Below are 27,965 nucleotides of genomic sequence, written 5' to 3' on the forward strand. Positions count from 1 at the left end.
AGTTTTCGAGGTTTTGACATCAGTTTTGGGTCAAGATCGTTGATAACCTTACACAATCATCAAAATTTAATTATAAATTAAAAACTTTGAATGTAAATTCGACTACCTCGTTTGCTTTTCCTGAACCCTCATAGGGAGTTTAACAATCCAATTTTGTTTGTCATTTTCATCACCTTTGTCAATTTGTTTATTTTGTCATTTTTGTCGTTTTAGTCGTTTCCGTTATTTTTGTGTATTTTGTTGTTGTTCCTTTTAAAATAAAATTATTATTTTTCAAATGTTTGTATTTAATCATTTACAGAATTACAAGCATGAAAAAACAGTTCTAATCCGTTTTCTTAGGATTCATCAATTTACTCAAGTTATCAAATAACGATACACGCCAATGCCTACTACCTAGTTAGCAAAATAACTGTACTCCCCTGTTGGTGTTGTTTAGATATTATCGCACGATGACACATGTCAAACAACAGAATGATCTCATTCTCGCGCAAATTTGTAGAAAATTAGGGTGGCTCATTTACCAAGTGAAAGCCCACACCAAACACGCACACCTACCCAAATTAGATTTTCCTTTTGCGTGAGATGACAAGACAAGTGTCCCCCTCTTGTAAGAGAGTGAGAGCGCGGACTTTTCCACATCAACACTGAGCGAACGGTGGGTTGTTGGTCGGAAAACACGGAAAAACGGTCTCTCGTTGCTCTCGTCCTGTGGGGTGGTTTGCGTTTGTGTGGGTTAACTCTCTCCCGTTGGGCTCTCACATTGGGCTGGAAATTGGTCCGATCCTTCTGGCGAACGTCGACGTCGTCGTCGGTGGAATATGTCAATACTAGTCATTTCCACTGCTGGTGGATAACGCCATTGTAACTTTGCTGCGCCGTAATCCCGTGTGTGCTGCTGCTGCTGAGTATGCAGAAGAAAAAGAAAGATATTTTCGGATAATTTGATTTGAAGTGCAATTACTTTTGTGGCTGAAGAAAGTGATTTTTCCTGGGGTTTTTCGGGAAGCGTTATTGATCGGTGGCTCCAGAAAGTGGTTTTCTGTGCTGGGTTTCGAGTGTGGGCACCTTGAAGATTGGATGCGATTTCGTCTCGCCTCTCGTCGACATTCGGAAATTTCTCCTTTCGCTTATACACGTAGGAATATTGATTTTTCAAACAAGGTGGAGAATTCAGGCGATTGAATACGGCAGCGGATTCCGGAAAAGTCGGGATTTAAAGTCGGAATAGAGAATCGAGGCGATGATGGAAGGGTTTTCCTGTGGAAAGTGTTGTCATCATCGACAGTGTGGCAAAGTTCGAAAGTGATGAAAAGTGATGGTTTGATAAGTGCATTTTTCTCTCCACTCTACTGAATGTTCCCCGGGGTGGATTTTCGTCGAATCGGTACTGGGGCGGTGATACGAGCACGAAACATCGAGCTTCAGAAGCGAATTGTGTGATATTACTAGAGTTACTGGGGTTTCAAAACACTTTTCCTACTGCTGCAGAAGCGGAAAATCTTGGTTGTACAGGGATTCCGAATTTGTGGGTTTAAACATCAACAAACAACGTCCATTAGCATATCCTTGTTGAAGAAAAAATGAGCCGCGAAGTGCAGAAAGAAAACAACACACCTTCATCCAATGAGGCCCACCAATATGTGGGACCTTATCGTCTGGAACGAACGCTGGGGAAAGGTCAAACTGGTAAGAGGACCATGTGCCAGAAGAATTCCTCCTACTCGCCCTTCGAATCGGATCCATCCATCAAGTGCAATTCTCCGTTTTTCCCTTTTTCCAGGTCTCGTCAAGTTGGGAGTTCATTGTGTCACCGCTAAAAAGGTGGCAATTAAAATTATCAATCGGGAAAAGCTCAGTGAATCAGTGCTTATGAAAGTAAATATCGTGATACCTTCTCGATTTTTTTTTTCAGTTGTTCCCCCAAACACATTCTAATTAATTTACTTATTATCCTTTCTGCTTCTTTATTCACGCTCTCCGTCTTTGCATTCTTCATAAATTCCAATCTCTTTCTTCTCTTGAATTAACATCAACAACTACATCAACAATTCCACCACCTTCAACACAACAACAACAACAATTTACCTTCGAATAACACACCACCAACTTCAACAACAACTTATCGCTGGCCAGGTGGAAAGAGAAATAGCTATAATGAAACTAATTGACCACCCACACGTCCTTGGCCTGACGGATGTTTATGAAAATCGGAAATATTTGTAAGTTTTTTTTTTCATCAACTGTTCCAATCGTGTGTTCCCCAAAAACTTTGCTTCCTGTATCACTTTGTTGTCAAAAGACCAAAAACCAAAAAAAAAAACAAACAAGCATGATGAGGCGAGTGCTTTTAGTTACATAGATCCTAGTTGGCCTTTGATGCCTGTATAGCGACGATGAATGTCGCCGTCAGCATAACAATAACATTGACGATAATTGATTTTGCAAGGCAACTGCTGCATGCACTATCAAAATCATGGCACACTAGTCAGCCAAACCAGAGCCCGATGTCGATGGATAATCTGCCATCGCACAAAAGCGAAAACACGGAAAACACCGACAAATTAAACCATTGGAAAGTCAATCGATAATGCAGCAAAGGCAGGAAAAAAAGTAGCAGCAGCAGTGTGCCCTCTGTCAGTGTAACCTTCCACCGAAACCGTTTTCCCGCTTTCCCTTCCCTCGAAAAACCGCTTATAAAGTGAATATGTAGCGCTTGCTTTACAGCCGGGGATGTTGTGTGTGCTTCGGTGGGGAAAATTTGGTGACCCCGTGATGAAAACCGTGAGCATTTCAAGGAACAAAGGGCCACCAAAAAACCCCCCGAAACTATTGCCCGAGCTTTGTGTTGTGCTTGTGAGAACCGTCATCATGCTTATCCTCTAAACGTGAAAAATCAAAAACAAAAAGTTGGGCTGCCCGCTTGAAGACAAACAAACAACAACAAATGAAACGAAACTCCACGTACCAATAATAACACAACAACTTTCCTCTGTTCATCGCACGCAGATACTTGGTGCTGGAGCACGTTTCCGGTGGGGAGCTGTTCGATTATCTGGTGAAAAAGGGCCGCCTAACGCCCAAGGAGGCACGCAAGTTTTTCCGGCAAATCATCTCGGCGCTGGATTTCTGTCATTCGCATTCAATATGGTAAGTTTCGCTTGCGGCTGCCGAGTGCGCCATCTCGTGTGGCCTTGTACCCTTTCCCTGTTTTTTTTCCTTTCCAAGTCCTAGTTGTTTTATTTTTCGGGAACGACGAAGAAACGACGACGAATGATGACACGCACCGTACCTACCAGATGTCGAGATAAGCGGGCCAGCCAGTCACTAACGGGACTGGACAAGCTTTCGTAAGCTTTCGGCCAAGGAGGAGTATAAAACACTCCATTATTTTCCGAGCTGCAAGTTTTGCAGATGACTTTGAAATATCAAGATAGGGTTTGAAAAAGTAGCAATCTTACTATACTTAAGCTTTGATTAGCACCCGTCAGTTATTTGGTTGAAGGTTATTAACTTTACACGTACATACCTGCCTTCCAAGCAGACTTACCTCTGTAGGACTAAGAAAAACTATAAAACTTCTCAAGGCAACGTGCCGTGTTTTACTCATCTATGCAATGGAGTAACATCCTCATCACAATTCAGGGGAGCTGATTTCCACACCTATAAAAGAGGTTGCGAAAATTCAATGCCTAGGTTTAGCAAAACTCCGTGCCGAAAATGGACTGAAAAGTGTAAGTACACTGTGTACTGTGCCAAAGATGATATGATTGAATAAGCACTACTGGTATAAAGACTCGAGCTCCCGTGCAAAATGACGCTCCGCTACATTCATGCGAAACAAGAAAAACATTTTAAGGAACTTTCATCCTATCGGATAATGCATCCCAGAAACAAGAAAATTAAAAAAAAACGAAGTGCCGTAGGGATGTGAGAATCGAACTCACAACACAACACCATGTTTAAATCGTCTTGCAAAGGCGACATCTTCACCAGTGTGTTACCTGAGCATGATGGAGGACGCAGGATAATTGTAATTGAATGGGAATTGAAAACGACAAACTGTGTGTTTGATTTTCTACTGTTTGCCTTACATACACACGCACAGCTGCTAAAAGCCGGCAGCTTAGCCGCTGGATTGAAATAAGAAAATGCTTTGCCTTTCTTCCAGAAAGGTATAGCTATCGGTCGATTTGGGATTTATGGGTCTTAGACATACCTTTATAGGTACCTATCGAATCAGCTCGACGAGTAATTCTCAGTCTATGAAATTCAAAGACATTTTTATAAAAATTGACAGATTTTAAAAATGACAAATAAGCTTGTGAAAATGTACAAAATAGACTAAATACAATACAAATAAAATACAACAATTTTCTCAAAAATGACAAAATCGAAAAAACTGACAAATTTGACGAAATTTACTAAATTGACAATATAAAAAATTGAAAACAATGGATAAATTGACAAAAATGATAAAATTTGACTAAATCGACAACATTGCCAAATGAATATGCTTATGCTTATGCTTAAGCTTATGATACATAGTATGTATTACATACACAGCCAGATCTTTTCAGCATCTTGCTGAGTAGTAAAAGTACATTTATTACTCATCTTTACTCGGCCGGGCCCACTGTACAGTATTGGACGCAAAGACAACTGGAACACAAGGAGGAAGAAATGTAGACAACCATACCATACGTTTCCATAGTTATAATGAAATGTTTACTTTGGAAGCACATGTGCTTAATGTATTGGGCTCCTAGACAGTGGTTCTTAAGAATTTCGTTGTTCTGTGGATGAAAATGATTTTTTTTTGCACAGAAATCCAAAACGTTATGGTCTAAAAAAAATTGAAAAAGAAAAGAAAAATTTTGAAAATTGCTCTAATTAACATGACATCATACCTGGTCTTTGACCTTGGATATAGCGCCTTTGCTCGCTCTTGAAAAGAAACATTAAAAGAACGAAAAAAATAGTGCCCTCACGAACCCATCTGAAAATTACTTTTTCAAAAGATTTCGTGGTGTAACCTTCGAAGTTTTAGCGCCGATATAGAGCTTGGCTTAGTTTTATTGACTACTCATATCCACTCGCAAACTCGAGATGGTTCATTAACAGGTTTTTTTGATTAAAATAGATTCTAGAAAACTTCGCATTTTTTCATATGATTTCAAACTATTCATTTCGAATTCCATGATCGCTGGCGTGGCTAAGCAGAACAAGTTCCACGTCGCCAATGGTTGCTACTCCGTGATTAATCAAGGCCATCAATTTTGCACAAAGTCCAAAAGAATGGTGCTTGGGATTAGCAGCCATTCTCATTGTACAAAACTGATGCTCTCCCTTTTTTATATGATTTATATGATTAATAACGGCGCCGGCCACGTCCTAGTAGTGTATGGGGAAAAGGGAGGATTGTTAGTAAGATACTCTTTAAGTTTAATTAGCAACCTCTCGCTCCTGCATACTCACAAAAATTATATAATAAGAACCAGAGATAAGCTAGTATCACCAACTATGGAAACCGTCTATACGTCTGCGAATCCATATTCAAGTATCCAAGGAAGGAGTTGTGTTAGTTTGTTAAAGGTAGAGATCAGGATCCATTTTTAAATGGTGCGATCATGATTTTCCTACACCTCCTATGCTCCTAGACATTTCCTAAGGAAACTCCTATAACTAGAGGCATAAGATAAAATGTCAAGTAAAAATGGATCGAGTAAAATTTTGAAGCCAAATCAATTATCCCTGGTGATCCCTGGTGAAGCAAAGAGTTGGAAAAGTGCTTATATGGTTGAAGACGGAATGCAACTTAAAATAAAAATGAACTATATTATAATATTTGAAACAAATGTTTATAAATTGTTTTTCTATGATTATTGCCTTTTTGAAAACTCTTTGAATTACTTTGCCTCACATTTTAAAAATCTTTAGAGCTTTAATATTTAAAGATCACAAAGTGATTTTTTGACGAAACAATACTTTTAAATACATTTTAGATTTTTTTCTTTTTCCGAGCTTCATTTAAATAGTATTAAATAGCAAAGTTGGAATTTTCCAAAGGCCTTGATTATTTTTTTTTGCTTTTTAATTAAATGATTCCAGTGTTTAACTTCACAAAGCATTAAATCTCTAAGTGGTTTTTCTTGAAATCCGTTTACAAAGCAACAGATGTATCCTTTGGGATTTAGACATCAAAATCAGTCCTTACTGTGGCTTTTATATTTTACCGATAATATTATGGCATTAGCCCTTCATGTTTATTCAGAAAGAAAGGAACGATAAACCTTAAATCTAATCTGGAAGAAAATATTCAAACTTAATAGGGATGTAACATTAGACTGAGTCGATTTGGGGTCATTTTCGAATTTCTCAAACCCTGGGGTCTCAAAAGCTTCGTTTTGGTCCAAAACTCATCCATGATTTTTTGCAGAATTTTTCAGTAATGTTTACGTGAGTAAATTTGGACTTTTAGGTTTGTATGGGAAAATTGAATATTTTGTACTGAAAAATTAACATCATTTTTGTTTCTTCTGTGCAACCGAACCAGCTGGTGGTTTTTGTGCCAATTTATAAAATTCCTAATGGAAATTTTCCGCTGAACAACTTTGTCCAAGACCGTAAATTCGTATCTTATTAGACAAAAGACACCACTGTTATGTGCCTTGCGAGGTATTGCATGACTACTTTTCATGCAATACTTCGCGGGGCACAAGCAGTGGTGTCAATTAAACTTATTGTTTATCAATGCCAAAAGACATACCCCTGTTGAACAGCTCATAACTTTTTTGTCTAATAAGATACGAATTTACGGTCTTGGACAAAGTTGTTCAGCGGAAAATTTCCATTAGGAATTTTATAAATTGGCACAAAAACCACCAGCTGGTTCGGTTGCACAGAAGAAACAAAAATGATGTTGATTTTTCAGTACAAAATATTCAATTTTCCCATACAAACCTAAAAGTCCAAATTTACTCATGTAAACATTACTTAAAAATTCTGCAAAAAATCATGGATGAGTTTTGGACCAAAACGAAGCTTTTGAGACCCCAGGGTTTGAGAAATTCGAAAATGACCCCAAATCGACTCAGTCTAATGTAACATTGAAATTGTTTTACAAGGATATGGGTACAAGTTATTTGATTTAAAAGCCGTTTTTTCGTTTTTTTAATCGTTATGGATTGAACCTTTGATGTTTGAATTGATTTTCAACACCAATGAATTTAAAATAACTTTTTTTTTTATATGTTCAGAATAATCCATTCATGTCAAATTTCTGAAAAAGTACATTTACATAAATCTAGGAGTTTTGTACAGAAACGCCAAAAAGATATTTTTCGAAAACACGTGAAACAAATTAAATAAAACGAAAACAATAAGAAACACTTATCTGAATTTAATTCTGGGGTTCTCCTTCGACGATCCTTCTGGATTCAAATACGTTGATCGATTCGCTGGGCATATCACCAGTCCCTTCGACTAACTGCACTGAATCACTTATTTGTAGAATAAGACCTAACAAATCGGCATAATAACGATACATTAACTTTATTTTTATGAATTTTCCTCTCTTTTCAAATTACCCGAAGAAAAATTAACAGCTTGAAAAATGACACGTCATATTCCTGTCGTTGACTACTTTGATCTCCCCTAAGTTGTTCACGTTTATTCAGTCTGTAAAGTCTTAATCGGCTAAGGGACCATTTAAATATTATGTAACGCATTGAGGGACAGATGAGGGTATAACAAATTGTTACGTTTTGCGGATTTTGGATAGCAAATGTAAAACGAATGTGTTACGCAGGGGGGAGGGGGTTCGAAAATAATCGAAAATTGCGTTACCTATTATTTGGGCCCTTCAAGGACGGTGTATGTTTTTACAAAAGAAACACAGGTTTTCTTGCAAAAAAACTATTCATAAAACATTTATAGGTAGCAAAAACAGAGACGGATGTCTTTAATTTCAAACGCATAAAATGTTTAAAATTTTTAAACCTTTCCTTGAAAATAACTTGATACTGTTTTGTGACGCACTTACATGTTTGAATTTTGCTCTCTCATTACATTTTATTTTCTCATTTCATTCAAATGTATTGTTTACTGAAAATAGTGCTATTGATTTTCTTCTCTAATCAAATTTCAAAGTTGGTAGAATATTTCCCGCACGTATCCGAGTCAGGAAAATCTGGGCTATATTATCTAAAAACTTGGAAAAATAAGGCACTTGAATCCAAAATTTTCAGGATTGTGGCATAACTCAAAGGTTATCAAAAAAAAAAAAAAAAATAGAAAGAAAAACACTCTAATATGTATTGAATAATTCTACTGAATCAAAGCAATCGAAAAATTCCCTTCAATTCAACCACGATATACCGTGGTAAGTAATCTTTCGGTTGTTTTGATAAAAAAAAAACACTTAAAACATTGCGTTTTTATCGAAACATATCAGCAGATTTCTAATCGCATCGCTTCTTTAATATTTATTTTGATAAGACATGCTGGTTCAAAAATAATAGTTTACGGCTGCATTTCCTTCTTTTAACGACGAAAATGTTATATCGCCAGTTAAAGCTCATTTGGTTAGCTTCGGACCTTTGAAAAAGAATTTCTCAGTGGCTATTTGATCAGGTCTCATTGGTTAGAACCATTTAAGAATACCTACTGAAATCGGAATTAAAACAAAGGCGACCAACTCAATGAAGGCAAGGAATGTTAGGGTACAATGGCAAAATTATTGGCGAAATATAGAGAAAGAAAGCCTCCGAAAGCATCAGCGCTGCCCTTTCAAAGATTTAACGAAGTTTACACTCTGTTTTAGTTAAATCTAACATCATGCCTTTAACGCCACTTTTTCAACAAATTTTTCCACATGTAAATATTACATTAAAATCAAGCTTTTCAACCATGTAAAACAAACAAAAACCATGTTATTCGTCGTTTAATTTTGGGCTCGAACTCATGAACATCGGCTTAGGAGTCAACTACTGTGCCAACTGAGGTATATCACAAGCCGCACAAAATGGAAATACTGTTTTCGCAGTATTTCTGGAAAAATGAATTGGATGAATGTGAAAATTTTATCAAGGGAATTTGATGGAACGATTTATTGAATTTTTAAGCCAATGCCTTTCTTCTTCTCTGTGACGACCGTAGAACACACGTAAGAATTTCCTGGAGAATCAAGCCGTTCTATATACAATTGATAGATGATCGATAAAAAATATTTATTTTAGCGTGAAATTTGTCAAATTTTTCGCAATATTCATGACTTTATTTATTTTTGTCGTTAATGATGAAATCCTGACTTTGCAGTTTGAGCTATACACGTATCGACGATTATCTGGTCAGTCATAAATTTATCAGAAAGAGATCTAAGATTGTAAAGTATTTGAATAATTTAATTTTCTTTTTCTCATCACCATGACCGAAACATGTAGGCATCCTGGAAAACAGAAGACTTGCGTCCGCTGCTTCTCCCATTTTTTCCGGGTTCCAGTCATCTTAAAATTGGTTGCATTTAATTTCACTCAATTTTAACCGCCTAATATCAACCGCAAATTGATTGTTTCGGTTACCTTAGAACGTAATGAGTAGGCTCTGCCAAGAACTAAAAAAAAGCAAAGACCTGCGACTAGTCGAAAGAAAATGTTGCTCGACTTCCAGTTTTTTTTTTCGTTCTTCTACCAGGAGAAATCTACATGAGCAATATTCGAACTGAAATTTTAACGGCAAAACATTCATCGATTGAGGCACAATCATAAAATCATTAATAACCCTCCAACCGAAACTTCACTTATTTGATTTCAAACATGAAAATCACGACGACCAAAAATAGAATTCATTTTTCTATCACTGGCGATTGATTCCCCTCTCGCACGATTCGCCAAGCACAACAAAACACCAAATTTAGAAATGAAAAGCATCTATTTCATTTCACAGCAAGTAATTAGGATGCATTTCAATCACTTGTATTGAAATATGTATCTATCTAAACAGAAATCTCAAAACTCTCAAAGTTCACCAAAATTCATATTCAAAGAAATATAAACGAGAAAACACGAAGTTGAAGAAAAAAACACGTTCGTTCTCAAGCACGGCTTGCTGCGACTTCTTAAATAATTTGAATAATTTAGTCTGAAGAAATAAGCTTTATGAAGAGTCGCACTTATTTCATTCCTTTCGCGTCTCTAACCAGGATATCGATATTAAATTATACAGCAGTACACACTCATGAAATTTCGATTCTCACTAAAAGGCAAAAAACTGTTACTGTTCAACAAAAGTTAAACAAAATACGGCGCTAATAATTAGATTTTTGACCCCCTCCTCCCCCTCCGTGGACAAGCGTGGACATTTGGCAAACCCTACCCCCTCCCCGGATGTCTACGTGGACAGATTTGAAATAGTTTTTTTTAACATCTATAATTTGACAGTTAGAAAACACCACTTTTTGCCGTTTTTTTATTGAAAAGAAAAATGAAAATTTTAAATTTCTAAAGTATCATATTTATCATTTGCTTTCAAGTAGCTACTAATTGGTTAAACTTAAACTGAAAGCTTTGGCATTTTAAGATTTTTATTTAAACATTAATATTTATTTACCTTTAGAAAATATTTTGAAATGTATTTCAGTATGTCCACGTGGACATGACCCAAACCCCTACCCCCCTCTCCGTAGACTAGCGTGGACATTTCCATACCCCCCCCCCCCCCCTAAGTTGTCCACGTGGTATGTGAATGGCCCCATGGCTCATTAATGGAGATGATTTTGTACGTTAATCCTAAGTTCTACATAATATTGATAAGGTTTTACTAAATTTTTTAGCATCTTTATCACGGACATCATTTTTAAGGTTTCATTATTTTGGTTTATAGCCGTCTTTTTTTATTTATTTAAAAAGTGGCTTATGCCGGCAGAACCGAAACTTGTAATCTTCGACTGATATCTATTATGCTTGAAGAATAAGATATGTAATGCAATATCTTTATAAAACGTTCTTTTCCATAATTTTTTGAGTAATCTATGAGCTCTGAAGATTTGAAAGGAATTTTCCTTTTTTCCACGTCGATCCGGGGGTATTTTTGAGGAAGCTTCTTACCATACAATCCTACATGTCCTGCATCAAGTAATTGCTTAGAAGAGTTATTGCTTAGAAGAGTTATTGCTTTCTATACTTTTTAATTAGAATAGTGTTATGACAGATATCTATTGTTAGCGATTTGAGCAAACAAAAACACGTTTTGTACGGAATTTTTGAAATTTTTAAATTAGAATTATTCGTAATGGATTAACAGAATAATTATGTTTATCAAAATTGAATAACAGGTTTGTTCACTCCACAGATTGTTCATTTATACAATCTCCAAGCGTTGACATTGTTACTTGATTTTGTAAATTTCCTCGAGAAACACATAGGATAAATTCAGAACGAAACTTGCAACAATACATAATTTTTGGATAGTGTTGTAATCTTCACCCAATAGCAAGAAGCAGCAAGAAAACTACCCAGCAATTGTGAAACTTATGCACAAACAAGCAGTTAGCTTTTAAGGGTCGGCACGTGAATCGGCTTCGTCAGTAGTGGTGGTGGTTAAAAGTTGCAAATAATTCCCGACATTCCCACACATTCTGTGAACGCCCGACCAAGCATTTGCAAGCTGTTTATCCGGGAGGTGAAGGAAAGTTTTGCAGCCAAGCACTAGCTACTTATAGGGTGTTCCATTATGTCTAAGCACGATTTAAGAGATAATCAAATTTTTATTTCGTTTTTATGATCTTAACAGTCTTTTTTTACAGTGATTAATTACAAAATTAGATTCCAGCCAATTGTAGACCAGTGATCGAATTCTCGATCGGAGTTCTCATTAGCTCCAATACTAATACAGACTGATTTGCGATGATTTTTCTACTTTTTTTTCCAGATTTTTGCGATGTTTTCGATAGAATCTGCATGCTTCACATGTTTTCTCAAAAACGATTTTTTGAAGGCCCAAAAAATTTCATTAGGGGTCGATTGAGGACAATTTGGCGGATTCATCTTCAGTACAATCAGTACAATCTGGACTGCTTAATCTGACCAAAACAGATTTGGTTGACCATGCTTATTGGATGGGCGGAGCTTAGAGGGGATCCCACTTTTTTTGATCATATCCCATACTGAGGCAGTCTTCCAACTGGCGTAAGCACGCATGACTTTCCGGTCTAAAACCCGGTGTTCGCCCAGATGTGGACAAAACACAAATATGCATTCTTCATCATACATCCGAATCGCATTTCGAAACGCTCCAACGCCTACTTCTTCATTTTCGCCAACTTACTCAGCGAAATGTTAGGGATAGTACCAAATCAGCTGTTCTAACGTCATCCGGAAAGAGCAGGATTGTATCAAAATTGTTCTTAGACATGATGAAACACCCTATCACGGTACTAGACTGGAGAGAAAACGTCCTCGTCAACGTCCCATTCGTGATGAGAGCTCATTATGTAACGTTGCCGTGGCGTGGAATGGGGGACTGGGTGGTTTTTGAGAACAACAAGGGCCCAGCCAGAATGCCACCGAAAAGGTTCCGAGGCCAGGGCAAGCAGGTGGTTGTGGGAAGCGCACATTTGTTTGGCAAAACGACCTATCCTTCTTTCTAATGCTGCTGCTGGAGCTTTCTAACTGGGTATGATCCCCGTACTATTCAGAACACAACATGGCCATAGATAGATGGATATGTACAATAAGCGACCAGCATGATAGCTCCATCTCTGTATACATACATACATACCTACACAACGATCAACAGAGAGCTACTAGCTATACTATGAAGCTTTCGATTAGATGAGAAGGGGGGGGGGGGGGGACTAGAGAAGTTTCCTACCCCTTGCGCCTCGGGGGAAGACCAAGTTTTGCGATCTTGAGCGGAAGCAGTTGAACAAAAGTCATGTGGCAGCGAAAGGAAATGAATAAAATTGCCTATTTGGTTTTGGTTTTCTGGTTTGATATTTCCTTGTTTGAACATCAATTAGACACACAGTAGGTAGGTACATGTATGGATGTGGAGCGATTGGGGTTGGTGGGTGGAAAATAATTGAAGTTTAACATTGACTATGCAATGAAGCATTGATAAATGGTTACGTCAAGACGTATCTATTGTAGAGTTTACAATATTTTGGATAAATAAAGCTCCACAACAGATGTGACTATATTTAACACTACGTTTCGCATCATTCACGAACACGTGAATTTGTTGGTGGAGAAAAAAGCTTAAAAAAAGACCTTTCTAAGGCTTCAACGAGAGAAAGGCCACACGTCATGTGCAAAGCTTAAGCCGGCATTATGCCACTTCTAGAAGAACGAACCAATATCTAGAAGGATAAAAATATGATTGGGTAGGGTATCTACATAAATGTGACCGTTTGATGATGTAGAATTTTTCACCAATCTTAAACAACAAACATTAAATTATGTTTCACAATGAAATTTACCGGCTTCAAAATCGAATTTAAGAATTGGAACGAGCTTACCAACTAAGCCAATGATCAACGCAACCACCCTCGACCCAACATCATGTTGCGATTTCCATTTTCCCTGTCTTGGCCAGGTGCTAACGCAAAATGACGCGCTTTCGAAGCACCTTTTTTTCGCACGAACTTGTTCTAGCAACGATGACGTCCGTTTTGTTTCGTGAAAAAAAAAATCGCCCAATCAATTTGTGCCGAAACAATTCGGAGAGAAGATGCTTCCGATTTGGAAGAAGCTTTCTTCTGAGAAGAATTTTTTCATTTTGAGTACAGAAATAGTAAATTTTATAGCTTCATTTCGCTTCAGGGTTCTATACTGTATAGGATAATTTCGAGTTAATTTCCTTTGTTGTGATCAATAAACAAAGTAGGTACATCTGAGTATCAGTAGTAACAAAAACGGACAAAACCATTCCAAACACCTGTGCTATGTTTTGCTCCTTTTTCATTCGGTATCAGTCTTCGTCCATAGCTTTTGACCGTATCATCTCGCCTCAGTGGCCAAGGTTTGGTTTAATGCTCATTAATCTTTCATACAATCCAAGCATGGAAGGTCACGGTAGGACTTTTATGCTTCTTTCTCATCATTAGGTACACTTCTGTGTACGTATTTATATTGTTGTATCTATAGATAGAGCTGTGATATAATACCTCCATAATGCAGCTATAGGAATGCTGAATGTTATTCGAGATACAAATGTATGCATATCAAAGAACCGAAAAATGTATAAGTCAGTGTTTGAAGATTATATTGAAGTCTATCGGGAACGAATTTTCTTTGAACGATGCATGATGAACAAAACTTAGAAAAAAAGACTTACCTAATATTGCGTAAAGGCGTAGTAAACATCTGAAATGAAGAAGAAAATAATTATTGATTATATAATAAATGACGCAAAATCTCACAATATGAAAAGAAGACATATAAATTAAAGACAAATGATAAGTTACTCAGTAATCGTTATTCTCTTGGAGGATGCGCTTTGAGAATGCAAATGTCGATCGATTCGAGGCAAATTGTTTTGGAGAACTAAGAGGATGGAGTGTGATTGATTTGAAAATTGGGAAACGTTTTTATTTTCTTGGATCACCGAAATCGAAACCGCCTTTCTAGAGTCATCATTGCTTCGCCAGCGGAAGCACGTATTGGCTCGGCTTGCAGAGGTTTACTGAGAAGATTTAAAGGCCACCCACTGTCTAGCATCCGGAGAAGACATTACATCACAATTTCTAAGAAGCTTAAGTCACAATCTTTGACCAATTGGTTGAAGATACTCCAAAGCTCCATCATGGTATACATTCAAATGTTATTTTGAAGAGGAAGGAAGAATGAGTTACCTGAATTCGGTGAAGTTGTATAATTTATAGGAATTTATGGTACACACTAGTCCTACTTGCCATGTAGGATCGCCGATATTTAAAACCCTCCCCAATCCTATCTAGAACAGCATAATAGGTCATATGAGTTCTTTGCACCGAAAGAATTAATTTCCATGTTTTAGAACTTCCCTATCATACCTAGCAACATTTCAGGTTTTATAACCGGCTACAAGACCAAATTTGAGTTTCCCCAAGTAACCAAAAGTTCCATAGTACGGTCTCTTAGAAGCTTACTCAGCCCTGTTTTAGGGCTGTATAGCCTTCTACTCAGCTTAAAATTTAAGTTCTTATCGATACTTTAAAGTTCCATAATCAAAGCTGAGTAGAAGGCTATTCAGCCATTGCATGAGACTTTGAATAAAAAGGATTTTTTTCAAAAAGTATTGTAGGTATTTACTTTACCCACTCTCCCATTGAAATTCTATTCATTTCATTTTTATTATACCTACTATTCCTGTTACTCTTAATGAATTTTATACATACTTGAACAATTTTCATGAAGATTTGAACCTGGACCTTTTTGGTGGAAACTGAACATGCTACCTCTGTACCATAGCCAATACTTAGATTGATGTTATCTAAAACTTCTATTCAAAGTTAACTCGGGTTTATCACCTTTTCTGAGTAGGCATAGTATTTAAAATGTAAACATTTGCATCCATCAAATAATGCATCATTTATTTTCAAAGCGGACTCGCATGTTCGTGATTAAATGTAAGTTTTTAAATGTTTGATTTTTCTTTTTGTTGAATGTGTGCCTTACTTTTTTGTTTCAAGTTCTAGTTTAAAAAAGAAGAACCAATAATGAAGTGCTGCGAGATCTCTTTCAAGTTGAAATTTTCTGCAACAGCTAATGGAAAGCCAAATTAAGCTCTTGAATTAGTATGGTTTTTTAAATGAGTTTTATTTGTTCTGTGCCACTAACGATATTTTTTTTAATTTTAGATTCTTGTTGGATGAAATCAAAAAACAAAGTTCTTCAAAATGGGCCTGAATAGAAAAAATCAGAAGTCGCATAGTTTTCAGTTTTCTCATTTGAGGGCTTCTCCCGGTACCAACCAGTGGAGACCTTGCTTAAGGCCGCTCCGCTTCTTCTGTTAAAGCTGCACCTCCATGAACAAAAGTGAGGAGAATGAGGAAGCATAGAAATGTAAATGATTCGGTGTGAATATATACTATCATTGAAAATAAGTTGAAAACAAAATTTGAATAAAAATTTGATTTTTTTGTTTGTTTGGCTCAAAAACTAAACTGTTGATTATTAATGTTCCAAAAGTATAGAATTTGTGGAAAGCTTGTGCAGAAACTTATTTTGGATTTAGTAAAGTATTTCCTTGGTATCATTTACTTATGAACCTGGACTTTTCCAATCGCCGACGGAGACAGTAAAACAAACCATTCTTTTATTTTTTGTAAATAATTTATACGTTTGCAATGAAGTTCTTAAGAAGTTCCTCATGGAACCAAAACGTTCGTAACAAGTTCTGCATGGAACCGAAAAGTTCGTAAGAAGTTCTTCATGGAACCAACAAATTCGTAAGAAGTTCGTAACGAAGCACGATAGTCCAAATTGAATCCTGGATTTTTAAAGGTACTTGGAACGCACAAAAATTATCTATGCTACTTTTTTAGACTTTTTATGTTCGTTCAGAAGTCCGATTCAAGCACTTGTATTCAATTCTCTCAAGGACCTTTTACTCAGCCAAATGTGAACTTTTAATGTACAGGATTAAGTATCTATGAGACTTTTGGTTACTTGGGTCATAAGAAGCCTGAAGAGCATTCTTGTCCGACACCCCGCAAACAGAACAGAGCAGAGAACGAATTACACTTTTATCATTTCGGTTTCCGAGTGCACTGCTCAGCCGATCAACGTTCACAAATCTTTTTGCCGAGTGCGCCCGATTGCGGTTGCTCTGACGGTCGGGTGGACGTCGCTCGCTCTAAAGAAAAGAGAAGGAGCTGGCTAGAAAATTGTGCTCTAGCGACGCTGCTGTGTCGCTCAGTGTATCAAGCCAGAAAGATTTCAATGCAGGAATGATTTCTTTAAAAAAGCCGCTATGCATTGCGGAACAGTGCATCAGTCGAAGAGGTCCAATGTAGGTTTATGTATAAAATATTTTTGTACGTAGCCGGGCCAGGCACTTCCTGGCAAATTATTTGAAAAACATTGTGAAAACCGGGTAACTAATCTGAAATTTTCCATTCCAAAAACCGAGCAATATCCGGCGAAATCTGAGGAAATTCCAGACATTTATCTAGTGAAGAAAAACGGATTACATTTTTTTGTTGCAACACATCAGCAGTGTTATATTTATGTTTAAAGCATACGAAAGAAAGTTTTGGTTTGATTTTTGATGAAACAAACTTCCACAAATCCAATTTTCGACAAAAAATTTTAAACTGAATTCGATTTTCTTGTTTTATTTTCCAAACAATGTGGATAAAACTGGGCAAAATCCAAGTAGTTTTTTCACAATATCCGGGCATCCGCAAATTGCTGTATACTTAGGTTTATGTACTTTAAATATCGTACGTGGGTAGTGTACGGACGCAGGATTCCGTTGTTAGTGTCCCACGAATTGGGTCCCAAACGGCTATCGAATTTCGGGTGAGCAGCAAACAATTTCGGTCATCAATCGACCAGCGATGGCGGAGCGAACAATAGGCCGAATCGAAACGAACTTTCGGGTGGTAAACAACACGTCCGTTGCGCGCGAGTAGGTTTGAAAAGTGATCTTTATTGTTGCAAATAAATAATTTACATGTCACTTACAGCTAGACTTTGATTTCACTTATCACTTTTTCGTCTCACTCTTAAAACTATAGTGTGAGTGTACAGTGTTGGCAATTCAATGTTTGTGTTGTGTGAAATTGTGTTCGGAGAAATTCATGTTTTGTGTGTAATAATAACATTTCATTTCTTCTCTTAGGGCTATTCCATTTTACAGTCGTAGTCGATTTGGAGTTTTTGTAATCTCGATTGTTTTTCTTTGACTGCTGTGACTGCGTCGGAACAGGTAGCATTAATTTACAAAAGCAGCAATTCGCAAAGTAACATTTACTAAAATTATCCAAAAATCTTTGTCTATTAAACAAACCGTGAAAATTACGCAGGGATCTGGGACAAATTTTAGTAATAAAACTGCAAAACTTTCACAAATCACAAATCACAAAATTTAGGATTTATCTTCCTTTACCGCTATGCTTTTGATATTTTTTGACCGAAGAAAGCTTTCGTAGCTAATCATTGGTCATGGTGCAGAACATCAATCTAGAGGAACTCGCTCAGGAATGACCAGATAGGTGTTTTGGGCAAAGTTGTTAATTCGCATATTTTGATATAAAATTTAAAGTGGAGAGATTAAAAAATAGCGCGATAATAACAATAACTTTTTGTAAAGTTTTTTTTTTATTTAACCGTATCTCCTTGGGTTAAGATTGTAGAACTTTGACATGTTAAGCAAAGTTGTATGAGATAAATAACTTTGTAGAAAAAACTCTAAAATGCTAAACAAGAAAGTTATGATTTATATCTCGCTATTGGTGGACCTCTAAACTTTATATTTCATATCAAAATATGCGCTTTATTATACAGAGCAATATTGTCGAAGACACCAGCATTCTATCTTAACTACCTTTGGCGTTATTAATTTAGTTCCGTTAGATTTTTGTTCTGCATTGTAAATTCTGACGCACTTCGAAACATCGATCCAGACGCAACCGATGAAGACAAACCGAGTTTTCTGTAAAGTTACTCTTTCGCCCGAGTGCGAACGAATTTATCTGCACCGAGAACGCACTTCATCAGTTTGCTTGCTTCTCTTGCCCTCACTTGGGTGGACGCTTGGTCGCTCTGGAGGTAACTGAGCATTTTTTAAAGATTCTCCGTTTGGGAAGAGCACAGCGAAAAAAATACACGCTCTTACTCTGAACGGGCAAATCTGAGGAGCGATGCCAAGCATGCTGAAGAGTCTTTTAAATCAAACAGTGTTACTTGGGATGATTTCATTGACTTGCCGCGGTGTGCATTATAGCACCTCATTGAATATAAAAGCGGCACTTGAAATAAGTGTTGAATCCAGTATCTGGATTCCAGATACTTATTTTGGCATCTCGTGTTGGCTCTGATTAACAGTTGTGTATAGTCACCCTATGCTATGCTATGCTATGATAAGTTACTCAGTAATCGTAATCAATTACCATATATAGCTGAAACAGCCATTACTGAAGAAACCTACAGGTTGTTGTGCTTGAGCTTAAGCTTGTTACCAACAACGGTCGACCTGTGGCCCCTCCTGGCCAATGGCATGATGCACAATTAACATACGACGTATTACAGGACACGACACATACAAACGGAAAAAGGATACAAAATGTCGATCGGTTTCGGGCTCGATGTTGCCCATCTACAGGACGATGATCTCTTACAAACAATTACTGGCAGGATCGTACTGCGAGTATCGTAGTGTTCGTCGGAAGATGGTTCGTTTACGAAATTTTGCTTTTGTCGAAGGTGAAAAGCGGTGGAATAATTGGTGGGTCATCTTCATTCATTAGTGGTTTCTTGGAGGTACTTATGAACATCGTTGCGTTCAAACGTAAAACTTTTCTCACACATTTCTTGAAGATCACTTTTTCCAAGTTTATAGAGCGATTCATTTCCGTTGCGTGGACGGCTACACTGGATTCATTGATCCTGTTTTCGTCTACAGCATTACTGTGTTCTTTAAGTCTAACTTTGTATTTGCGACGCGTTTGGCCAATGTAAACAGCTGGGCAACTCTCACAGGGAATTTCAAAGATTCCAGATCTCTCTTCTTGCGGAATCTTATCCTTCAGGGAGCCCGATCCATAAGGGTGTACGCTGTTTTCAAACCGTGTTGAGAAAGGATTTTATCCCATGAGTTAGTTTAGGGTGGAACGGCAGGCAAACTCTATAAGGTTCTTCCTTCTCTGGCCTGAAAGTGGTTGCATCCTTCGGTACTTTTTTCGGGCGTGTTTTCGGAGTATTTTTAGGACAAATTCGTTGTCGAAACCGTTAAAAAAATCGGCCTCAAGGATTTAATATTTTTCCTCTTAGAATTCTGCCTTTTCCATGGGAATATTGCACAAGCCGTCAGCCATGGAATGGAAGGCCTCTTGTTTTTGCTCACCAAAGTGATCTTCTGTTAATACATAACAGGTCAGTTAAGGTTGGTTTCCGATATATTCCGAATTTGGTGGTGTTGTTCTCTTTTCTCGAGATTAAGAGGTCAAGGAAAGAGAGTTTTCCCTCAACTTCCTTTTCCATTGTAAATTTTATCGACTTGTGTTTTGAGCTTAGAAGCTCTAATGTCTGCGTGAGGTTTCTGCGTTGTAAGAACGTTAATTGTCGTGTCCTATAATACGTCGTGTGTTAGTTGTGTACTGAAGTTCTCAAATCCGCTTAAAAATGAATAGCATAATGGTTGCTCTACGTGATTGGTACGAGGTAATCAACATTGCACAACGAACCAAATGAAAGGTTCTAGGAACAAGTAAAACAATCTCACTGCGCAATTTTGAGAATTTCACCCTCCGGAACCAATAAACCAATAACGACGCCGGCCAGGTCCGTGTAACGTTTGCATTAAAAAAGGACTTTTTTCGAATTGTGATTCAAAAAAAAATTTAAACATAAGTTGAGTTCTGCGAATTTACATTAGAGACTGTATGATGATATGAGTTAAGACAAAAAAGTTATGGTTAGAAGAAAGACAAACTCAAGGCCAAACTCATTGTGCATTTTTAAAAGCACGCATGTTTTTGGCCATAATTTTGAATGTTCCGGTGAACTATCGGAAGATCACTCGCAGAGAGGGTAGATCGACCGGATCGTAACGAGCAAGTTCTGCTTACAAAATGTAGAATCGGGCATAGCAGACTCACACAATAACATCTTGTTGAACGAAACTTTTCCAATTTGTGCAATGTATGTAACACGGAATTTACAATTGAACACTTATTTACCAGCTGCAGAAAATTTGAAATGCTTCGACGACAGAACGGGATTGTAGGAGATCTTCCAGTTATATTGGCCAATAATCGAGAAAAGGAAAGAAAAGTGATAATGTTTCTTAAGAAATCTAAATTGTTTGAAGAGTTGTAACTTTACTAGAAACCCAGAGGAAGAATGACCCTGCGTGGTTAAACTCCTCCTTAAATAAACAAACATTTCATTTCATTTCACTCGCAGAGTCGCCATTTTTCTTTGCAAGTAAGCGTATATTACCTTCCATAAAAAATTTACAGAACTTGTTTATCTATCTTAGTTTTTTTATACAATCGAAAAAGGCAGAAGATAGTAAGTTGCTATCGAAGTACCGATATTTGAACTTTTCTTACACCGTAGTTGAATTAAAAAGAGTCTTTCGATTGCCTTGATTTAGTTGAATTATTCAACCAAGTAGACTCATATTAAAGATCTTTTTTTGTGTGGTTTTAGATTTTTTTTTTACTTTTTTAACGTATTTTTTTTGGTCATGTTGTTCATTTTCAAGACATTAATGATATTTATCATTTTCATCAATTATGTCTTATTGTTTATTTTTTATCTTTTTGTAATTATTTTTTTGTCATTTTTGTCATTTATGTTATTTTTTCTTTCTTTTCATTTTTGTCGTTTTCTTGACATTTTTTAAATTTCTGTCATCTCTGTCAATTCTGTTTTTTTTTTCATTTTTGGTGTTATTTTCATTTTTTTTTTCATTTTTGTAATTTATGCCAATTTTCCAGTTTTTTCATTTTTGTAATATTTATAAATTTTGTCATAATTTATTTAATTTTTTTCATTTCTGTCAATCTTTTTTTTCCTAATCTAGCTCATTGGTTTTCATAATCTTTCCATTTTAGTTATTTTGAAAAAAAATGTCATTTCTATCGTTTTTGTTATATCTGTCACTTTACCATTTTCGTCAGTTGTTACGGCCACGATTCCCTCTGGAAGTGAAACTAAAACAAACCATGGCACGGGGAGCTTGACGAAGAAGGAGGGAAACGTCAACAGCTATACTTGTTTAATTGAAAACTAAGGCACTAAATTGTAAACTAATTTTAAAGCTATCGATAAAACCTAAACAAAGTAAATTCTCTAGCTTTAAAGCTGTTCACACTGCTACGGGAAAGTGTTTTTAGTCCGATTGAATCACACATATACTCTGTAACGAAGTCGAGCCGTGACATTAGTTGAGAAATGTTTGTAATTTTTATCATTTCTGAAATTTATGTCATTTTTATCATATTTGCCATTTTTGCCATTTTCCTTATTTTTGTTATTGTAATCAACTCTATTATTTTTATATTTTTTGTCAATTTTTCATTTTGGTATTTTTTTACATTTTTTTTTATATTATTATTATTTTATCATGTTGGTAATTCAGCCATTTTTGCGATTGATGCCATTTTTGGAATCTTTTTATTTTTATTATTTATGTTATTTTTAATATTTATGTTCTTTTTACCATATTTGTATATTTTTTCATTTTTGTTGTTTTTGTAATTTTTTTTTGTTTTTTTTATTTCGTAATTTTTATCATTTGTTATTTTTGCCATTTTCATATCGTTATAGTAATTTTTTAAATTTTCGTCATTTTTGACCCATTAAAAAAAATCATCCCTCTCTATTCTGATACTTTTAAGATATTTTGGATTTTTTTGTTATTTTTAGTCATTTTTTCCATTTATGATTTTTTTTTAAATTCTTGTCATTTCAGTTCCTTTTATCATTTTTTCAGTTGTTTAATTCTTGTTATTTTTGTAAATTTTTAATTTTTATCATTTTGGTCATTTCTGAGAATTCTATAATTTTTATGTTTTTTGAAATGAAGAGTTAATCACCGAAAATTTATTTTGTGAAATTATTTTATCGGCTATAATGGTGAAATTTTATATTCTTTGTGAAAGAATATTTAAGAATTGAAAGATTATAGACGGATAGAAGATTAGAATAAGATGAAAGATGTTGCCACGGATTAAACCATCGGTTGATTTTAGAAGCTAAGCGTGTAAGAGGTGAAATGAGTAAGAAGAGGAAGTAAAGGATAGAAAGGAAAATGTAAAGTAGATTGTCAGATATACAAGAAGGAAGTAGATAGTCAGAAGAGTTGAGAAGAAAACTGCTTTACTAAAAATCAACGTGGTTCAGCCGGAGTTTATATTCCTCGTAAATTGTAACAATTTAGTTAAGTTTAAAGTGGTGAATTGCCTTTAAAAACGATTTGTTTTCAACAGTTACAGCAACTGGAAAAAATCGTGAGTAACAAAATTTGGTTTCGTTGTGAAATTTGCCTAAATATTTTTCTATTCTAGGTTAGATTTTGTTGGCAATATCGCATTGTGAAATTATATGTGGAGAAGTAGGCGTGTGCTTGAACGGTGAAGTTTAGGAAAAATTGTGCTCCGCTGAAAATTTTCCCAAAAGTTTTGTTTTGTGAAGAAATTTCAATTTTTATATTTATTTGGACAACTATTTAAACAATGTTGAGTGTCTGTGTTAGAATAAAGTAAAAAAGTGTTATTGAAATTAGACTGAGAGATGGGAAATTGTGGAAGCCTGAAATGAACATAAGCAAAGCTGCCTCCGGTGAGATCAATCCAATTTTCTTAATATTTTAACCTTACAAAATGTGTTGCGTTATCTGCGAGCATTTTAATTTGATGAAATGAATTTTGACATTGTTCATACTTTGTTTTGTTGAGAATTTTTTGAAAGTCCGCCATGTATTTTTCGGACGGAAAATAAAAGATTTCCTAGTTGAAAAAAGCGAAATGATTTCTTGCTTTTGATTGGAGAATAAATTGATGAGTTAACAATTCAAATGTTTATACGCATTTTTCGATGTACATTCTCTAGATTGTTATCAAACAAAATGTTCGTTTGAGTTATTCTTGGAAGTCAATCAGTAGATGTGACACATAGGTTCCTTTTTTCAAAGATTGCTTAGATAAACACAAATGTCATAATAAATTCAGCGAAATATCTACAACTTGATGAAATCGTTCCATTAGTATTTTTTTTCTATTCTCGTAAATTTCATCGATCTTTTTCATTGATAACAAATTTAAAATATATTAACCCTTTTATTGGGGATGATTAGGGAGAGGAAGTAAGATGTTAAAAATGTGTAAATTTGTATTAAATTATACTAATATTTTCATGATGGCTTAACTCTATTATTGGGGATTCGTGGGGGGATTGGACAGGGCATCAAACGATCGGAAAACTGATATACAATGGATTGTGGGTTCAAGCCAGCCGGAGTATCTCGGCAAATATGAAATCATGTGTAAGGTACCGAGGTACCTTTCCAGGATTTTTTATTTGTTTCGAACAGTTTGAAGTGAGGGAGATGATTCAAACCTGTCCCAAGCCAGTGGTAACGGACCCCTTGGTTGTGCTGCAATTATTGTTGATGAGTTAAGCATGAACAATATTTGAATGTGCGATCGAGACTTCCCGTAACGACTCGGGTCGAAAGACCTATCAGCCACTGGTGGGCAGGGGTGTCATTCGCTCACACAATGAGCTCAATGTGCATTTTTTCCATAGCACATTGAGAGAGCAAAACCGAGCACTGACTGAGCTAGCTGTCCATCAATGTGCCACATCGAAGCAAATCACTGTGCTACGCAACGATAGCCCTCAGCACATTGAGCTGCACAATGTGTACCAGTATACCACCACAACGCTGAATTCAACAAACGAAAGCGAATTCTTTCCCAATAAACAAGCAACAGCAACAACAAAGCCGAAATTTGGGCAGGCTCGGCCTGCCGGCTGCCGAACACCGTTGCCACAAAAAAAATCTGTATCATAAATGAGTCTGATCTTCGTCCATACGTGTACAATTTAACAGAATTATAAACAGATTTTCGTGACATCGCTGCTCGGCAGCCGGCAGGCCGAGCCCAACCGAATTTCTTTTGTGTTGTTGCTGTTGCTTGTTTATGAGTTATTTTCTTCCTTGCAAGCAGGCGGTGTGTCTTCGTGCCGGACTGGACGAACGATGATCGTTTTTGTTTTCTACTGATGAGAAGAAAAAATAAAACGAAGAAGCGTGCTTGGCAAATTTCTAAAGCCAGAGATCACATTGAGCAGCACATTGAGCAGAGTGGATCAGCTCATTGTGTTTTTCAGCATTGTGAGAAACCTCTCAGAAAATCCGGTTATCGGCGCGCAGTAAGAGAGCGAGCAGTAGATGTTCTATCGCCGTGCGCGCAGTTCTAGAAAGCTTGCGTTCACATTGTGCTTTTAGAACACATTGTGCTGTTTTGAGGAGTATAACACCCCTGCTGGTGGGTTCTCATACATACATACATATACATACAATATCGCATTGTGAAATTATATGAAATTTGCAGAATTGTAATCGCTAAAGCAATTGTAAGTCACAACTTTATGAAAAAGGTATCACCCATTTGATAGAATATTCTTGCCTCCAGGTTTGCCAAAGCATAAACTCAACCACGTTGATGTTTCGAGTTTGATTGTTGTGCGCCAAGAATTTATATTCTCGCCACTGATAATTGTGAGTATTTTTTCTTTCAAAACCTAAAATGTGTCCCAATCCAAAAACTAAATATTATCTACAGTTTTGTAGCCTAAATAAACCATTTTCGCTGACGGAACGGTGGTGTATTTTCTCGCGGCAACAACAAAAGATGTTGAAATTGAGCGGAAGGGTAATTTTAATTTGAAAAACTTTTCATCACATTTCATCGTTTTGTTCCTCACGGGCCTACTACCTTGCAGTCAAACATATTATAATATTATTATATTTGTTGCAGTGGTTGATACAGATAGAATTGTAACAACCACCATACAATAGTAGGCCTAGCGTGGTTTGTCCCACAAGCGGAAGCTTGTAGTACGAACGAACAAAAAGATGGAATGAGACCCTTGGAGCCAAAGGGGTATAAGTTCATAAAAACTGATTTCGAGAAAAAAAAGCACTTAAAGTTCGTTATGTTCCAATAAATTCCATAGATATTTCTTATGAAATTTTTCAATAAATTTCATCTTCTAAAAGAAAAAGGAATCATTTGACATAATTTTTGAGAAAAACAACGTCTATTTGACGTTAATTGAGACGACACATGATTTTTGATTTTTGCACTTATACCCCTTTGCCACCAAATAAATTTACTCATACCTCTTTGCCACCAACAAATTTCCATTTTCAGGTGATTTTGTCTTGATGATATGATTTAGAAAACATAGGGATTTAATTAGGTGAAAGTCGAATTATTTATTAATAATTTATGTTGGGAAATGTACCCTGGTACAGTTGATCGAGAGATTTCATGTCTTAAAATCAAGCTTGTCTTGTCAGTTGGAGTCAATCTCTCCAAACAACAATTTTTCATCAGAATAATTATAAGAATAATTCGTGAAAGGGTTTTCTCTATGAATTTTCAATCATTGTATGTTTCTTGTGCCTTTTCGTGATAAATTGGACATTGAAAATGGACTTCAGCTCATTATGAGTTGATGTTTAACAGTTCATTTACGACTAGCGCTTCACCGTTAACCCAATCATCTCATACAAATAAATATTGAGCCTAGCCCGAAATTTGTGACATACTCCTTATAATTATGAAGAGAAATCAGGAATTCGGAATTCTTTTATTGGGGCTAGAATAGAAAAAATACATAATTTGTGTTATTTTGTTCACTAGAATTATCGCTAAATGCAAAGAAATAATCAACTGTTGATGGTAAATTTTTAAACATGATTTACTGTTCAAATGCCAAATAAACTTCAATTTTTTTTTTAAGTTTTTGGTCCCGATGAAAAAAAACCCTTCCTATTGGAAATGATATTTGGGTTGGTGGCAAATGGGTATAAGTAAATTTCTTGGTGGCAAAGGGGATAAGTGCTGCACTTATACCCCTTTGGCTCCACACAAAAAGTAATTTTCAGTTATTCAGGATTTTTTCATTGAGATCAAAACAAGAAAATAGTGAAGTAAAATTATGATTTAAATAGCATATGATGTTTGACAGTCAAGGATTCGTTCCAGACGGTTATCTAGATTTTTCCCTTTTTGTCACTTATACCCCTTTGCCTCCAAGGCCTCAAATGTGATCGCTCAGAAAAGCTCCAAATACGACCGAGACACATTTATCGATAGATGCGGTTCTCGGTATTGTATCATTATGTGCTGTTTTTATGATATTTGTTATTTACCATTTTCGTAATTTTTGTTATTGTAGTCAACTCTGTCATTCTTGTCATTTACGTCATTTTATCATTTTTGTGAATTTTTCGTTTTGATTTTTATTTAATTTTTTTGTTTTTTATGTTGTTTTATCATTTTTCGATGAACCAGCTGGAAGCTGAAAATCTCTACAGTGAGCGAAATAAGAATAGCACCACTATTTGTTTTGGTTGTTAAAGTATGAATGATTGAAAATTACGAAAATTTTCTTCCACAGTTTGTTCTGAATTGCTTAACGGATAAATCAAGCATAAGTTAGGCGTTGAGGACCAAAAATGTGAAAAAAGGGTGCGAAATAAGAATACCACCACTTGAGTTTTTCAACAAAAAAAATATTATTTTTGAAAATTTACTGTGTTAAAGTGAATAATAATGCTTCTACGAATTATTTGAAAAGATAACTGCATTTTAAGAAGTTTTCCAGAATTCCAAAGGTTTTCAAAGGTATTAAAAGGGGGTGTTAAGAGATGCTCCTCTAGCGTTAAGGAATTTGATATGGCCAATTGCTATGCCCAAAAAAAGTAAACTTATGCTTTTTTTTTTTTGTAGCGGCCCACCACACTCCCCCACACCAAAAGGCTCAATTGAGCCCCCTGGTAATGGACGCTACTGTTCTCAGCATGTCTGGCAGCAAAATGATAATAAGAGTAAACGCGAGCAAATTTTAATCATGCTGAGAACACAAATATTTATAATGTCGTGCGAGGAAATGTATTATTTAACTAAATTGACTACAATATGAAATCTCAATGGAAAATAATTTCCTTTGAAGAGATTCATTATTCGATATTTACTAATATACTATTTATGTATTGCTAATTTTATTATGTTA

At 36.0% G+C, this 27,965-nt stretch overlaps 1 protein-coding gene across 2 annotated transcripts in view; it reads left to right on the plus strand.

Moving 5' to 3' along the window:
• The first annotated feature begins 810 nt into the window (after positions 1-810).
• LOC129749861 (serine/threonine-protein kinase BRSK2) overlaps positions 811-27,965 on the plus strand; it is a 52,427-nt gene continuing 25,272 nt past the window's right edge. For both annotated transcript variants that reach the window (XR_008738196.1, XM_055744957.1), the window contains exons 1-4: positions 811-1,689; positions 1,784-1,878; positions 2,137-2,222; positions 3,010-3,150. Coding sequence is in view for 1 of the 2 variants with exons in the window: in XM_055744957.1 (XP_055600932.1) it covers positions 1,584-1,689; positions 1,784-1,878; positions 2,137-2,222; positions 3,010-3,150 (428 nt within the window). In the remaining variant the exon portion in view is untranslated. The remainder of the gene's footprint in view (positions 1,690-1,783; positions 1,879-2,136; positions 2,223-3,009; positions 3,151-27,965) is intronic.

This window comes from Uranotaenia lowii, chromosome 2, assembly GCF_029784155.1.
Source record: "Uranotaenia lowii strain MFRU-FL chromosome 2, ASM2978415v1, whole genome shotgun sequence".
Classification (NCBI taxonomy): Eukaryota; Metazoa; Arthropoda; class Insecta; order Diptera; family Culicidae; genus Uranotaenia; species Uranotaenia lowii.